Source organism: Lepidochelys kempii, chromosome 19 (genome assembly GCF_965140265.1).
Source record: "Lepidochelys kempii isolate rLepKem1 chromosome 19, rLepKem1.hap2, whole genome shotgun sequence".
In the NCBI taxonomy this organism is placed as follows: domain Eukaryota; kingdom Metazoa; phylum Chordata; order Testudines; family Cheloniidae; genus Lepidochelys; species Lepidochelys kempii.
Window position 1 is genome coordinate 9,092,484 of NC_133274.1, and position 17,845 is coordinate 9,110,328.

The 17,845-nt window shown below is 37.9% G+C and overlaps 1 protein-coding gene across 1 annotated transcript in view; it reads left to right on the plus strand.

Moving 5' to 3' along the window:
• The window catches only part of MACO1 (macoilin 1), a 51,676-nt gene extending 34,913 nt beyond the window's left edge, over positions 1–16,763 (plus strand). The window contains exons 7-11 of the mRNA XM_073317250.1: positions 6,253–6,411; positions 7,549–7,731; positions 11,085–11,205; positions 13,396–13,570; positions 14,942–16,763. Coding sequence (XP_073173351.1) covers positions 6,253–6,411; positions 7,549–7,731; positions 11,085–11,205; positions 13,396–13,570; positions 14,942–15,144 — 841 coding nt within the window. The 3' untranslated portion in view covers positions 15,145–16,763. The remainder of the gene's footprint in view (positions 1–6,252; positions 6,412–7,548; positions 7,732–11,084; positions 11,206–13,395; positions 13,571–14,941) is intronic.
• Positions 16,764–17,845: the final 1,082 nt, after the last annotated feature.

The window sequence follows — 17,845 nt, forward strand, 5'->3', positions numbered from 1 at the left end:
CCTAACATGTAAATAAAAGAGGTCAAAAACGTCTAACAATGCCATAGGTCCGCAGTTCTCAAACTTCATTGCACCGTGGCCCCCTTCCGACAACAAAATTTATAACACAACCCCAGTAGGAGGGATTGAAGACTAAGCCCCAGCACCCCGGGTGGGGGCCAAAGCTGAAGCCCAAGGGCTTCTGCCTTGGGCGGGGGCATGAACCTTAGCCCTGGGTGGTGGGACTCAGGTTTTGGCTTCAGCCCCGGGAGCTTGGGCTTCAGACTTGCTGGGGCCCAAGGCCAACACCAGCCTTGGCGACTGCATTAAAATGGGGTCCTGGGCCACTTTGGGGTCCTGACCCACAGTTTGAGAACTCCTGCCATAGGTAAAGGAAGAGGGCTATCTTTGCCTCTTGCTTTTTTTTTTTTTTTTTTTTATATGACCTCCTTTACCCCAACTAGTGTTGGAGTGGCGCTTTTACTGATAGTACAGATTCTCAGTTGTGACAAATCCTGAAGAAGATTCCGTTGCAGACTAGGAACCTGAATTTAACAAATAGATTTACAAAAAGACTTTAGGTTTTGTAGGTTTGGGGAAAAGATGGGTTCAGTGCTAGTGGGATGGTCTGTGTTAGATCAGAAATAGAGTTCTTCCACATTTTGAGAAGACAAATGTGGGAATGGGAGACAGCTGTGTGAGTTCATACAGAGGCAGAAAAGAGTAGGGGTGGGAGGGAGTAGGTAGATAGGAAGGCATGAGGGAACTTCTTTCCACATCTTCTTATATTAAATACACAGTTTAGTGCTGAAGTGTTGTCATTCTTGCCTGACATTTTGAATACTTGATCATTTGCACTTACTCCGGATTTGTCAGTCTCAGAGATTTAGGCAGGGAATAACCCATAATGAAGTTTAAGATTTTCTTTCTGATATTTCTCCCAGGTACAATATTTGTACTTTTTTGGGGGGCAGGATGGGGGGGTTAGCATGTACCACTTGGGAAAGGAAGACGAATCCTAGTAGGCTGTTCCACATCAAGAAACCTGACAGATTCTTGACAGTAATTTCAACCTTTTGGATAACATACAACACAGTTAAAAATGTGTTTGTATCTGTTCATAAATATTACATTCAAATATTTAATTAAAAAATCCATTGAACAGTCCTAAGATGGTTTGGTAACAAATTTCAGTTTTGGGTTACATTTTATGCAGAATACTTTAGCCTGGCTCACGAGCTGAGGTGTTTTTTTTTTTAATTAAAGGTATTCCTAGGATCCTTTTATATAACTTCCTTGACCCTCCTTCTGCCAAACCATGGACTATTCAAAAACAGCACAACCTTTTGAATTGCTGACCACTTAGAGCAATTCTGACTCTACCTTTTGTTCTAAACAGAACTAAGGTTTCTGTCTCAATTCTGTCTGTAACTGTTTGGTATATAGAAAATGCTCAAGGAAACCACTTATGACAGCATATTACTTGTAGTGGGGAAACTTCAACTTAGTGTAATCATATTGATTGTTTTAAAGTGATAGCATTACTGCAGGGAATATTTATGACAGCAGGTTAGGCAAGAAAAGGAACATAATAAAAAGTCTCATAACACTACGTAGAAGAGCATTTCAGAGTTTGTAACTGAGTCTTTTTATTTATTTATTTTTTTGTTTTTTGGGGGGACTTTATTTTTACATCGTGTTAATGAGTGTAAGATGCCCAGGTGCTTAGAGATTTTGGTTATGTGTAAAGTGAGTAAATAAACTAAGCAACAAGGGATTTTATGCACTAAATGGGTGTAAATATCCAGGAGTCTTTGTCTGAAACAGAGTTATTTTTCAGATCATCCTCTTTTATTTGAAATAAGTATGGAAAGACATCCAATCTTGGGGTGATGGGCTGATGAACTGTTTTAGTATCTGGGATCAAGAAATTGTATCTTGCAGGATCAGGCCTCAGACAAGGAACCCAGAGTGGTAACCAATCTGCAGTTAAGCCCTTATTTTAAAAGTAATTATGTTTCAAGATGATTTGCTGCTTGTACAGCAACAAAAGGAATTGTGCTCTATAAGTCATTTTTTTTTCCTTGTTGGTTTCCTGGTTTACTGGGAAAACACAGTAGGGAAAAAACGTGCAGGGGACCTAAGCAGAAACTAGTGTAGTGGAAAAAATAATGCTGTCTGATTGGGTCATTCATCATTGCAACAATAGTACAAAGTACTGTGGGGCATAGAGACAGAGCACAAGCCTGTCTCTAACTTCTAACAGCAAAAATACCTCTCTGCTATTGCCCTGGTTTACCTTGATAATGTGTTTTGTTTTGGGGAGAGGGAGAATTTTAAAAATCTTGTATTCCCCTTGGAAATGATTTATTCCCCCTGTATATAAGGAAGAACTTTATATACTGGCTCTCTACGTGAGAAAATGTCTAAGCTAGAAATGTTTGTTTGATTAGACTTTGTAAGATGGATGGGCCCTCAGTTGGTGCTAGGGAAAACAAGAAATGGGGGGAAAGGGGGAGGGTTTGAAATGAAACCGTTTTTCTTTTGTGCTGATGTTGGGTTTAATATTTCAGGAAATGTGGTATCCAGGTTTCTTAGTATGGTGGTTTTCTCACATTGTGACAAGATATTAACTTTCCATTATAATGAGATTTTTAATTGTACATTTTAGATGCTCTTGTGACTGCTATAGCAAGTTTTTATTTTCTCTGTAAATTGCATTAATAGTGCTTAAACCTAGAGCTGAGGTTACAATAAAATACAGTATAATGAAAGGGGATAGTTGTAATCTGTTTTTTAAAATGTTGCCCAGATTATTTTTTAAAATAGTTTTTCAGTCAATTCTTTTGTAATTGATGCATTCCCCTGGGATTTTATCAGCCATTGACTTTAAAGAAGCTTGCGTTCCTCTTTATACTGTTTTGTTCTAACCATTCCAGGTTCCTGCACTACTGATTTTTATCTACCATCTTTCAAGTCTGTGGCCATGACCTTTGGACGCTTTGGTCATAGTAATGTTTTTAATATTGATAATTCTGTTTCATGCATGAATACTCTCCATAACTTTCTGGAATTCCTAATTTGTGCTTGGAGGTTTCCATTACATGGCAATCCATTACATTAAAAACACATAATGATGAAGTTTTTCAGAAGCATTTTAAGTCTCTCAGTTAGAGCAGGAACTGAGAGTTAAGGACTCTTAGATTCTATTCCTGACAATACCATAGGCTCAATGTGCTATGTCTGGCAAGTCACTGAACCCTTTGTGCTTCAACTTTCCAACTGTAAAATGGGTTTAATAATCTAATTGGCTTACATGGAATTTACAGGACTTAGTTGTTAAAATGTTTGAATCTCAGATGGTGGACACTCAAGACAATATAAAAAGATTTTAATATGAGTCCATGAGAGTGGGGGAGGTCAGTCATCTAATCTAATTATTTGGGCACCCTTCTGGTGAAAGATTTAATCCTATCCATTGACACATCACTAATGGTTTGAGTGTTCATATAGAAAGGTTTCATGGTCAAAAGTTCTTGGCTCCTTCAGATTCTCAGTGGCTTAATAGTAAGGTTTCCGAGTAGGCTGCGTTTTGTGATTGCTGAGAGAGGAAACAATTTTGCAGAGTAAGAAACTCAGTGTTTTAAGTATAGTGAATCCAAGCAGCACCATCAGCTTTTAAACACTAATATTCTGCTGGAACATAGTTCATTGGACTATGTTTCACCTCAGTGGGCCTTACAGACCTTTCTTAGGCAATAGGGACTCCCAGAGTTGGATCAAAATTTTGTTTCTCTGAAGCTTAATCTCACCAGCTTGTTGGCTGGTAATGAATAACTTAATGAAGGGCAGACTTCTGTCAGATCTCAAGAAGAATTACCCCAAGCCCTTTAAGCTCCTTTAGTATAAAAGGAACTGTGTTTGAGCCTTTGGAGCCCCCTTGTAAACTTAACTGCCAAGTCCCTGGCTCCAAAAAGCTTATGCTACAAACACCCTCCACATGAAACACAAAGTAGTGATGAGAGCTTTATGGGTATGTCCTTGTGTCCAGTTTTAAGTGAGAGCTTGACTCGGGTATTTAAAGGTGGAACTCTGGTTCATACTCTCAGTTTAAAAAAAATACATTCCCACGAGAGTCCATGAATGTGGTTCCATCTGTGGATGGACACTCCAGCCTCCTTCAATAATAGGTTCCAGTTAATAGCTTTAGATATTAATGGTCATGGGGCTTGAAAAACTGACACGCTCACCATTTCCTGAGCGGGAAGTCCTCAGGAATGTAAACAGATCTTCCCTTCCTTCTTTTTGGCCCACTTTGTATATGTTCTGTACTGGTCTTGCAGCCTACTGCTTTCTTTTCAGCTTTATTTGGACCCAGCCCTGCAACTCTCCAAATGTGGAACTTCCATTGCAGCCAGGTGGCTTTCCATATACAGGCAGCTTTAGGAATTGGGCCTAATGTCAATGTCAATACTTCTGTTGCTGTAAAACTACTTGTACTGTGACCTCTTGTTCATTCACACGTAACCAGACCAGTCCTATCTACCTGGGAATCAAGGTTAAAGACACACTCCTTGGGTATTTGGAACAGTTGATGGATGAAGTACCCCCATCCCTCCCCCCTCCCCCCCCCCAAAAAAAGCATACAAAAACCAAGAACTCCACAGTTAAGAAGGCATTCCAGATTTAAGACATGGTCTGAGCACCAAACAGGAAGTTAAAAACTCCAAGTTCTAATCCCAGTTGTGAAATTGATTCCATTTGTGTCATTGGAGGAGTCAGTTAACCTTTCACAACAAAGCTGTCTGTAAAATGGTGTGTATTAATGCTTCACCTTATGAGGGCATTGTGAACCTTAATGGTAGTGCTTTGAATAGATAATTAAAGTGCTAGATCATCAGTTCTTGGGGAGAGCTGGTATACCCTATTACTAGCCCAAGAGGTGTTAAAGATGGGATTTCAGTATTTGCTATGAATTTCTCGATTTTTATAGAGTTGTGGTTAAGATGAACTCGTAATGTTGTTCTGGTATAATGAACAAATTTGCTTACAAACGTATACAAAGTAAAGAGTGAGATTCTTTCAGGGTTCATAATTGCAGCTTTTAGAGGCTGGTGTATTGCATACCATTCTGTTCCTCTAATAACTTCAAAGCAGTAAAAGAGGAAGGTAGCTGATCAGAATTTTTACTGATTTTTTTTTCTGCTCAAATAATTCTTCAATCATTAAGGTGTTTTCCAAATAGGATTTACCAAATTTACCCAACCGTTAATTTGTCTGCATCATTCATTTCACATATTCTGTTAAAAATTCTGAATATACTGTATTTAGATATCTAGTTTAGTATAGGCATCAAAACATCAGCTGAGAAAATAGGATGGAAGTCTTGAAATGTCTTTTAACTTCTAATTTACTCTTTTCATTGGTTAAAACTAACTTGTTTGCATTTTGTAGTTTAACAAATTACGGGAGAGTGACGGAAGGGACTTCGTAATACGGTTTTATCAAGTAATCAGTGCAGCACGTTTATTTTTGGATGTTTTCACCTTCTAAGCAACTATAGTAAACACAGTAAAACTTAATACATGCATTCTCAATGCATATGGTTTTAGGAAACTAACAGGAATGACATAATGTCTCTAAAGTTACCATATTTGGAATAGTGGCACCTTAGAGACTAATTCCGTAGGATTTGTGTTACAGCGTCACGGTACTTTGTGTGAGGAAACTAGAATACACATGCTACTTTTTGTCAGGATAAATATAAAATTGAAAAAGTTATGAATGTTTATACTGTTTGAGAAGGGAAAAGGAGATTTATCTGTTTGTTGAAAAAAATAGGGATCTTTATTACCGTGCATTTTAAAGATGTAATTCCTGAGGATGGTACTCTGTATCTGTCAATGTAAAAATGTCATACAATACCCCTGTAATGTTGTATATGGGCTGTACTTAATAAGGATACTTATGTTTTTGTTCGGTATCATAGTTGTGCAGTGGTGGTTTATAGGAAAATAAAATTGACAGATTTTTGCTTGCAACCTAAATTGCACATAAAATAGCAAAGGATGACAAAGGATAGGGAAGAGAGGGTATGGCGGGACAAGGGTTACACACAATGGAATATCAGGAGGGATGTTTACTGTGTTTTTTTTATTTTATTTTATTTTTTAAATTGTAAACTTAATATAAAAAATTGGGCCTTGGGAAGGTTGGGGAGTTACAGTTGAAATTCTCTCTCTTTTTTTTTTTTAATGCTTTTCCTTATCTTAGGTTGGAACAAGATATTAAAAAGTTAAAGGCTGACCTGCAGGCAAGCAGGCAAACTGAACAGGAGCTGCGGAGTCAGATCAGTTCTCTGACTAGCACGGAGCGGGGAATTCGATCTGAAATCGGACAGCTCCGACAAGAAAATGAGCTGCTTCAGAACAAGTATGTTTTGCTACAGAACTGTATACAGACTATGAACCAAGCAAATGCAGCATGTTCTGCTTTGTTAAAGGCTGGCAGCATACTAACCTGGATACCGGGGCAAATCCTATTTACCTTACTTTCTCACTGGTGCTCCCAGGGTTCATATATGAGTCAGCATAACCTTATCAGAATAAGGCAAGCAGGATTTGTCCATTTTATCTTCAAGGCATCTGATTTATTTAATCATAGGGCAATTTTATTAGAAAGTGGAAATGTGGCTTTCGAAATGTAGCCTTATCATTTTCAATTCTAGTTGAAGATGACACATTTCTAAAACTCCTATAAACTCTCTATCAAAATGTTTTCCTCAGTGAAATTGGTAACCTGTCTTCCCTGCTGTGCCCTCTCATGTTAGAATAGTCTTTCAGCATAAAGTAAGTTTAAAAAAACAAATACGCTCAACCAAGAAGTTAAGGTTTTATACTGTTCAAAATTGGCCATCATATAAACATTTCTTGCCCTCACCTTAAAGGTATTTGAAGCTCTTTGCAAGCAACATAGGTTACATGAGTTTTCCAAAGAATTAAAGAGCTTTATTTTGCCTTCACCATTTACACTTTTGAAGTGACATTGAAAATATATGTACAGAAATGTCTTAAGAGATTGCTTTAAAGGTCATACAACTCATTTTACTTCCTCTTTTGTAGTAGCCTCGTAGAAGTCTGAAAGCTTTTCCATACAGATATTATCTTTATTTGTCAAATAAGAATTCTCCTGTTTTTTCCAGTGGTGATGAAATCAAACACAGTACCTTTTCGTACTGGTATCATTGGGGCCAATCATGCATCTATTCAAGCCAATGGGAGTTTTGTCATTGACAAGAATGGTGGCAGCACCCCTTTTATTGAAGTAGTAATAACAACCAAGTACATGGTTTCTGCTTTCAGCACACCCACTATTAAAATTATTCCAGCACTCCTGCCAATAGGAGTTTAGAATGCGCAGGATTGCCAATAGACACACAGCACCTCCTAAGATAGGGCCCAATGTATACTGCTGCAGAGACTATGGAGACAGTTCTCAGCATTGTGCTGTTGCCTTGTGAATCTTCAGTATCAGAAGCTATTAACAAAGCATATACCTATTATTCCTCAGATTACATAATGCTGTACAAATGAAACAAAAAGACAAGCAAACCATCAGCCAGTTGGAGAAAAAACTGAAAGCAGAGCAAGAGGCACGAGCCTTTGTAGAAAAACAGTTGATGGAGGAAAAGAAAAGAAAGAAGTTGGAAGAAGCAACTGCTGCACGTGCTGTTGCATTTGCTGCTGCTACCAGGTACTTACCTCTATTTTATTCTCTGGGCTTGTCTCCGCTTACTGTGGATCGACGCTGCAGCGATTGATCCATCGGGGGTCAATTTTAGTGGGTCTAGTGAAGACCCGCTGAATCGACTGCAGATTGTTTTCCCGTCGACTCCGATACTCCACCGGAACGAGAAGCATAGTTAAATCAATGGGTAGGGTGACCAGATGTCCCGATTTTTGGGTCTTTTTCTCACATAGGCACCTATTACCCTCCACCTCCTGTCCCGATTTTTGACACTTGCTATCTGGTCAGCCTATCAATGGGAGTTTCTCCCGTCGACCCAGCGCAATGTAGACACCACAATAGTTCAACCTAAGGTACGTCAAATCCAACTATGTTATTCACGTAGCTGGAGTTGTGTAACTTAGGTTGACTTAGCCTCGTAGTGTAGACCTGCCCTACCTTTTGCTTTAATAGGCTTTTCTTTGGGATTGAAGAAACTGAAAAGGCTTTAGATTATTCTACGCACAAAAGCAAGATGTCCTTAGAGAGAGAGAGAGAGTCAGATATTAAAGGGACACCATCAACTTAAAGATCTCACTTTGTGTGCTTTTTTTTCAGCAGTGGCTAAAGTTAAAAGTAATGTCTAAGGCCCCAGTCCTGCAACTGGTTTGCACAGCAGATCCCTGCAAATACATGGAGCATAAAATCAGTGAGGCTCTATGTAGGCACAGGGGTCCACCCATGTAGAGCAACTTGCAAGATTGGGGCCAAAGATTCCTACAGTTGCAAGATGAAAGGGCAAAATATTTTCCCTGATTTATTCATTTTGTTTATATGGTGCATTAAACTGCACTTCCGTGTGAGCATTTTTACAGTTTCCTCTGAATATACAGTTTGCCCTGTCAGTTGTGGGCCCTTTCACAAAGCAAAAGGGAAGAGAAATACATGATTAAAAATAGGAAAATGTGATGTGAGAGAAAATGGCCAGGGGACTTGGCATGGGATGTGTGATGACGGATGTAAAAACTGACTTTTTTAGCTATTATTAAATAGACCAGATTTCTTGTTGGTGGTGCCCCTTTAAGTTGCAAACCATAACAAACTTGCTAGCTTATCACTATATTTTCTTTGTTTGAAGAGAACTTCTTTTGTTTTAGGATTTATATAGTTTATGAAAGGAAGAATATTTGTTTTTGTAAATTGATTTTGAAAATAATTAAAATATTTTACGTAAATCCCACTATGTTTTCACTTATTTTGATCTTAGGTGTGCAGAGTACTATCATACTATAACTCTTACATGAGCTTGGTTTGTATGTAAAAAGTAATTTACATATTGACCTTTGGCATATGTTAATAGAGTATTTAATGGGAAATTGCTTTTTTTCTGAAGGTAAAAAAACCACAAAGGGAATCGTTGCACACATTCAAGAAAGCACCGTTGGTCAGAGGTTCAGTGGTGCTCTACTTGTGCTCTCATTCGTTTTTTGAAGAACTATCTTGCTAAATTGAAGCTGGCCTCTAGCTTGCTAAATGTCCAAGAAAAGTTTGGTGTGAATAGGGTAATTGCCAAAGCAATTGACTGTAATTGCATGGCCTACTCCATCTTCACTTAAAATATCGAAAATGTGGTGTTGTAATCTATCATGTAGGGATGGATGAGGGGGAGGAAAGAAGTGGTAGTATATTGGCAGATTCTTTGAGATGAGCTAAAAGTAAATCTTTGATCACTTGGGACTTCTGGTCTCTGGGTTGAAGACAATTGAGTGAGTCACTGAGATATCGCACTTAGTCCCTAAGGGTCAAATCCTGTAGGGCCCACTGAAGATTTATGTGCTCAGCACTGGATTATGTTGTCAAGGGAGATGCTGACAGTATCATATAACCATTTGCTGCCATGAAATGGTATTGATAGCATCTCTGAGAGCAGCCACCTGGTCTACCAGACTACCTGCAAGGAGAATCTTGAAGTTAATGAAGTGCTTCAGGGCAACTGGGTATACCTGAAAGATCATTGATACAAGAGACTTTTTAGAGGCAAAAGGCAAATCTGGGGAACTCCACAAGGGGAATTTTGCTTTAATTTAAATTTCTGGTACTGACATGACCCATTAGTACAAAATTATTAGTTTGTACCATAGAACAGAATCATAAATTTCAGCAACTGTGTTTTTTATCATTCTGGTAACTATCCAGTAGACATGTCTTAGTGAATTCAAGTGTCTAGAAATAAATTACTTTGTGTGCTGAATAAGCATATGAAAATGGGTATAATAAAAATCTTTCTCACAGTAACTTAGACTTTCATCCCTAACACAAAGCTAACGTTTTAATGGGTGAAATAAAATTTGAAGACAAAGCAGTTATATTAGCATCCTCTGTGTAATTTTTCTTCACCCATACTAGGAAACAACTTTTAAAGTCTACATTTTTCATGATTCTAGAGAATTAATCAAAATATCTAAGGCTTGAAAACGAGCCCTGTTAAAGATATTGTAGACTATAGCTGAGTTATAGCTATTGCCACTGACGTGCCTTTCTTCTTTTCTACATAAAGGGGGAATTTCCAGGGAGCTGACTTCGGTTTTTTGGTGGGAGGGGAATCAAATATCTGTCATGGTATCGAATCTTAGTTTATGTAATTTTTTTGCATAAAAGCAGTGGGAGGAAGTAGGAAATGTTTCCTCATGTAGTTCTGGGTGTTGAGTCTTAGCACCCAGCTATAGTAAATTCACGAGATGGTGAATCCTGGTAATGTATATGCTTTACATTGATCAGGTTCATGCAGAGTCATTGTACTATTTGCGTTATGTGCATACCTAAAAAACAAAGGCCCTACCTGTTGTTCTGCATGGATATTAAAGACACTAGAGTTCTTTTTCTATGAATCAAGGTTTGATCCAGCAACCTTGACAAAAATTTCTTCTCTATCTCAGACCTCCACTGTTGTACCCAAGGTGCCATGCTCTGGCTGGTTACCACTCTCCATTCCAGAGGTGGCTGCATTTTGGTGATGCTACAGATAAATAGTTGGAAAGCATTTTGGGATTCTTCAAAATGAAAGTCACTGCATAAACATAGGATGGCTTTAATCCATTGAGCCCCCAAATATCTGAAATACTAATTCCTGCTTTTTCATTTCTACATGGCTCACAAATGTCCCAAACTTCCTAATGTTTAAGGCATAACCTTGGGTAATGTTTTTGCATCCTTTTGTCTTAACTTCACAAGGGAAATTCTCTCATTTAAAAAAAATATTATTCTCCTTTCTCATTTTATTCAGGAATATTCATAGTAACTTGGCTGATCTGAACCTTTCAGGGACAATAATAGAAGTCATTTTTGTTTCACTCTCTTTTCTGATAACACTTTCTTCACAGAGGAGAATGCACTGAAACTTTACGGAATCGTATCAGAGAGCTGGAGACCGAATGCAAGAAGCTAACAATTGATATAAAGCTGAAAGAAGACCAGATACGAGAACTAGAAATGAAAGTTCAGGTAATAAGAAGGCACTCAGGGCTCAGACCTGCAATCTGTTGAGTGCTTCCACCCTCAGTTAAATTGGTGGACCTTCCTAGGAGACTTTCGGCATCTTGCACAATTGAGCCCTTCAGATGTGTTGTGCACGTCTAACATTAGGGTTTTGGGGTGAGGAAAATTAATAGTTTCTTACCTCCTCACCACCTTGTTGTTTACTTGTAGGTTTTTTTCCCCCTAAACCAGCTGATCCAGATAAGTTAACTCAAAATTCTAACCCTGCATGCCCCTATCTAGGAACACGTTGCCAGCCCAGAAGCCCTTGTAAGATTCCTCTTCCCTGATAAGGAATAAGGTTCTTACTACGATTAAATAATGTTTGGTAAAAGTGGAAAAGTTGGAAGGAACAGATTGAAATCAACTCAGCTTTAAAAAACTTTGAAAGCAGAGTCTGAGGCTACATCTCTCCCTGAACCTACCTGGTATTTCTGTTGTTTTGCAGTCAATGGTTTCCCATTATTTATGTTTTCCTCTCCCCTGTTGCTGCTTGAAAGTCCCACACAAACAGAAACTGATTAGACACAGTACAGCCGAAGTAAAACTGAAATAATATTGTTTTCTTTAATTTTTGTTACACACACTTATCTTGCTTGTAACAAAAGTGGGTAAAAAAGTTCAAATGAGTGAGATTTTTTTTTCCCCTTTAAAACACATGCTTCTAAGGGCACAGTCAGATATTGAACTGAGAATTTGTTTGTCAGATCCTTAACTTTGAGATGGGGATATTTTTTTTACTGAGTACTGTCTTCTGACATGTTTTTTAATCTTCATGATCTGACTGTGAACTTTTTACAAATAGCACATACATCCCAGCTTTCCATCGGATTGCCAAAATAGGTATTCTGAAAACCAAGCACAGTCTGTTTTACAAGAATGTTTGTTTTGAAAAATAAGCAGTCATTACCAATCATGACTGGGGTTTGGGGTTTTTTTTGCGTTTTTCAAACTGTTACTTTTATGTAAGTTTTGTTGTCGCATTAATACCTTTTCTGCAGAGCCTTTCTCCATATTTTGTTTTACACATTTCTCTGTTTAAAAATACTAGTTTTTAATATTTCTTTTTTTTAATTGTGAAATATTTATATTTGTATTTCCAGCCTTATTGGTTGGTTGTCTCTGTGCAAAGTAATTATTTTTTTCTTTTAATGGAGTTCTGGATTTGTGAAATAGTTAGAAAGCCCAGAACAGTTCCCAGGTGAATTTAGAAGTGTGGTTACCTCTTGGTTCTTCCTGAGCAACTGTAATAGCTCAGTGTGTCACATTTACTCATTGTCACTTTAAACCATAGGTTTCAACCTTTTCAGACTACTGTACCCCTTTCAGGAGTCTGATTTGTCTTATACCCCAAAATTTCACCTCGCTTAAAAACAACCTACTTACAAAATCAGACGTAAAAATACAAAAGTGTCATAGCACGCTATTATGGAAAAATTGCTTACCTTCTTATTTTTACCATATAATTATAAAATAAACCAATTGGAATATAAATATTGTACTTACATTTCAGTGTATAGTATACAGAGCAGTATAAATAAGTTATTGTCTGTATACAATTTTAGTTTGTACTGACTTTGCTAGTCAGTTTTAAAACTAGGCAAATGGCTAGTTGATGTACCCCCTGGAAGACCTCTTTGTGCCCTCAGGGGTACATGTATCCCTGGTTGAGAACTACCATTTTAAACGGTATACAGTGGGAGCAGATCTTTTGTTGTCCATTTATCTACATCAGTTCAGCTAGCAATCTAAAGTTCTTTATATAAAATTCAATTTTGGGGGTTCTGTTTCCTCATCCCAAACCGCAGTAGTTCATGTTCCACAGTGAGCAACTCCTACTTCCCCAGCTGGCACTCCAAGGCTGGTGATGAGCTCCAGAGAGAGCAAAGGTTGCAGTAACATAGAGCTGAGGGGTTGGGTGGGGAGAGTAAATGGGTTTTTCTCACATCATTGCATTATGTTTGTACAGTATTCTTACTCACTTGTACAAAGCCACGTGTAATTAAGGGTACTATAATATCACATGCAATAATTAACTACCATTTGACAGCATATTAGGCCCAGTGGTGTGCTAAGGGGGAAAAAAGAAAGATCTGTCTATACATCTCATGCTTAAAGTCCACATGACTTACGTTTTTGTCTTAATTACTTCTTCAGGAACTGCGGAAATACAAGGAAAATGAGAAGGATACTGAGGTGTTAATGTCAGCACTTTCAGCCATGCAAGATAAAACACAGCACTTAGAGAACAGCCTGAGTGCAGAGACAAGAATTAAGTTGGATCTGTTCTCTGCATTAGGAGATGCAAAACGGCAGCTTGAGATAGCCCAAGGTAAAGTACAGTAGTTTTATTCACCTACTACTATTAACTGAAACAGTAGAAAATATACTGTAGGGATTACTCTGTCCTATCTGTAGGGATGAATTAGATGGCCTGGAGGATTCACCTCATTTCCCCCTACTGTTGAATCAAAGACAATAAAGTCCTCTGTTGGCGTGTGTTAGTTATATCTGAATGCATATGTTCCTCATACTGCAGAATTCTCTCTCTAACCAGAGCAACAAAAAGCTTCAAAAAATGTTATTTGCACTGTAGTTGTAGTCGTAGTCGTGTCAGTCCCAGGATACTAGAGAGACAAGGTGGGTGAGCTCATATCTTTTATTGGAGCAACTTCCATTGGGGAGAGAGACAAGCTTTTGAGCCACACAGAGCTCTTCTTCAGGTCTGGGAAAGAAGTCATTACCCAAACCTGATGAAGAGCTCGTTGTGGCTCGAAAGCGTGTCTCTCTCAAGAACGGAAGATGGTCCGATAAAAGATAGCTCACCCACCTTGTCTCTCATAAAAAAATTAGAAAGTGTAAAAGGAATTTTGTCAAATACTTTAATACCCAGTTCTCACATCTTAATTACCATAATATTTTAATAACTGTGTGGCAAATATTCTCTAGTTATTTAAAAAGAAGAAAAAAACCCACCATGATATCTTCGAGGAGTGGGAAAGAACAGAGACTGTTTTTAGGATGCGTGCACTGTTGTAGTCTGCCACTGCAGCCAGAAGAGGGAGCAAAACATTAACTAACCAGCCCATTCCCAGACCTGTGTTAATAGCTACTTGTCTCTGCTGTGCAAACAAAGAAGAAAAATGCATTGGATTTTCCATTTAATATTCATCAGAGCAGCCTTGTGGAAGTTTACTTGCCTGCTGCATTTTTTTTTTATTTTTTATTTTTTAATACTAGTAAGGTAGATACTTGTTAGGTTTCAGTCATTGTGGGGTTATTTTTTGCCTGGGCTTATAGTCAGAATGGTCTTGCAAGGATGCATAAACATATTCTACACTTAAAATAGAAAAACCAGTCCCTTCACGTTTCTTGCTCCATCTGGGTGCTAGTGAAGGGCAAACTGAGGAAGTGTGGACATCCAGATGATAACGTTGTGCTGAAAGATTGTTTCTGCTACTGAATTCTAATAGTTTAAACTCTGACCGTCGTTATGGAGGAGTACAAATCGACATTAACTTTTGTTCAATTTTAATAAACCAGTCTGTGTGGATTGCCAAGATGGTGTTAGAACCCTGAATTTCCTTTGGCTGTTTTGCTTGGTCAGTTTCTCTCTCCGCTTTTCTCAAACTATCGTCTGCGGGCTGCCAGTGGTGGATGAAAATGTGCTGCTTGTTCTAAGTGACACTCTTTGCTGTTCCAGGGCAAATCATTCAAAAAGACCAGGAAATCAAGGACCTAAAACAGAGGATAGCAGAAGTTATGGCAGTGATGCCCAGCATAACATACAATGCAGCCACCAGCACCCTGAGTCCTGTTTCCCCACATTACTCTTCCAAATTTGTGGAGACCAGCCCTTCTGGACTTGATCCCAATGCCTCCGTTTATCAACCCTTGAAAAAATGAATGCCAACTTTCTTTTTGCCCAACAATTTTGTCAAACTGAAGGCATCGCACAGGAGTATCTCTTGCAGTCAAGATGAAATTGTATTGTGTGAGACTGTATTTGTCATTTAAAACAGAAAGGGGGGAAAAAAGAACATCAATATTTGACTAGAACTGCCCATTGTTTTTTCTTGTAAATTTTTAGAAAACCTCACAGAACTTTGCAATTTATTTTTCTTGGCCAATGCATTAAAAACAACTCTTGGTTTTCAAGTAGCCGATTTTGCCTTTTTATGTACTCTTGCATGGTTTCCTCTTGAAAAACACAGGGCTTTGCTTGATTCTGAACCCTTTCTTTTTTTTAATAATCAAGCTAAAATTGCAAATCAGAGTCAGAAGGGATAATGATGAAAATTCTTTAGTTTTTAGAGTGAAAGGGTTAAATAATCTAACAAAGCTTTGATTTATAGATGTATTAAATAAAGGTATGTCATGTTGCAGAAAATAATTTGATTACCCCTCAAAGGACCAAACACATTTAAGGGGCATCATTTAAGGGAAAGAATAAGTAATGAGAATAGATGATGTGACGGTGGTTGTTGTGTGAAATATAAATATTCCCATTGGTGTTTCTAGTCATTGAGAATTGCTAACAGTCTTGTTCACAGTGCCTTGGGAGAAGACATTTCAAGAGGAAACTTGATAGTTAAACTATTTTTTCCCCCTTCACTGTCATCTAGCATATATATATATCAAGCTCATTACAGAGTCTACTGCAAATTGTTCATGGTAATTTGGATGTTCATTAAAAACCATGGCTACATCTTCTGTTTATTTTGATACAAAATCAGCAGTGTTCTGTAACTTGCCTTGATTATAATACATCTGAGAAGGCACAATATTAATACAGGAAGCATTATTGTGAAGGCAGAATTGTGCAATGTATTGTATACAAGAGACTGCAAAGCTGGCTAATAAATCTGCAGTTCTGGGGTTTTTTTTAATTTTATTCAGCTGTGATTTATATTTACAACATCTTGTATTTGACAATTTAAATGGAGTTGAATATTTCTCAGCTGTTGTGCCAAGGAGTTTTAAAGAGTTTTTAAAAGCAACTCATAAATTGCACAAAGATTTCAGTAAAAATGTATATTATACATTGGTAGAAAGTGCTTGCACTGGCAACTTCTGAAGGGTTTAAGATTGGGGTGGGGAAGGGGGGGAAGCAAAATTGTATTGGAAACTAGCAAAATTACAAACCAAACATTATGATTTTGCAAACCTGCAGTGGACTCTGGAAGGACAAAGTTCTTCTTTTAAAAAAAAAAAAATAAAGGTTTCGTGTTAATTGGCATGTATGCCTCATTTAAAAAATGAAGTAGGACAAGAAAATCAATCAAATAGAAGTATTAAAGATTCATCATTTTAATCACAGTTATTCTTTTGGGATAAAACTTCTAGCTTTAGCCAGGTGTGCATGTTGCTGTCATTTGCATTTTTGAATCATCTTGTGTAATTGTCACCATGAAAGTGTTACTCAGAAATGTCATAGGTTTTTCATCTTTGTGCAAAACATGAAATATTGTCACTGACTTTTTGTGTTGAGGTTCCCCCATTTTGCTGCCTTTCTGGCACTACTTTCGTTAAATACTTGGTCTTGGCTGCATTATTTTTTCTGTGGGGTTTACAAAGAATAAACATTTTCTTGCAGATAAAAAAAACAAACAAACTTTGCCTTTTTGACTGACCTGATTAGCCGGATATGACAGGTTCATTTTGTTTAAAGAGTTATCTAAAATTGGTAACTAATCTTTTTGCACATTATTTCTCTGCTACTCCAGGTAAGAATTCATCTGTGCAGTATGACTTCACTGTTATAAAGCAGAAAGAAGAGCATAAGTTTCTTATATCCTGATAGGCCATATAAACCCAGCATATCGTTTCTGTGTGTGGAGGCTTTTTTACCATTATCTCTTTAGAATCAAAACAACATGTTCTGTGAGGTTGGGTGGCAGATCCAACCCATTGCTGTTATAGTCCTTTTCCTTCTCTGACATCAGACACATGGAGAAAACTTTGAAGTATAATCATTGTCCTTGTCTAGGACAAGATATGAAAGAGAACCAACCCCCCAGCTTCTGGCTATATCTGCTTGAGGGGAGTCCTTTGCTACTGGATCTTCATTTGCTTTCACCCATAGGCTCGCTTCTTCTATATTGAGACCTCTTCATCTGCCTTTGTTAGTTTCTTTTAGGAAAGCCAGCTGTCTGTCTAGTACATCTTCTCGTTTTGGCTGCTGTGGTAGGTGATCCTAGTTTGGAAATTCTTTTTAGGCCCCTCAAACTTTGAGCTCCCGCTCTTGGTCCCATTTTGATTCTCAGCAGTTAGGTCTCCTCAGAGAGACTTGCCTTGGTCCTTTACATTCTGCAATGCCAATATACCCCCCTTATTCCTGGAGGAGATTCTGATCCATTTTCCTTTTCATATGACAGGGGATGTCTCATTCCTTTAGGGCTTTTTCTGTGAAAGTGTGCAAAGAAAAGAAGTTTATAAATATACTTTAGGTAAACTTGTGGTGATAAAAATCACATTGCGCTGCAGTGGAAGATGGATTCTCCACTATCTCCCTCTGGATGATTGGGAAGGATAATTTGCGTTGTTCCAATTTAAAATAATTACTTAAAGGTGAAATTGTTTGCGGAAGTCTGACAGCTATATCATT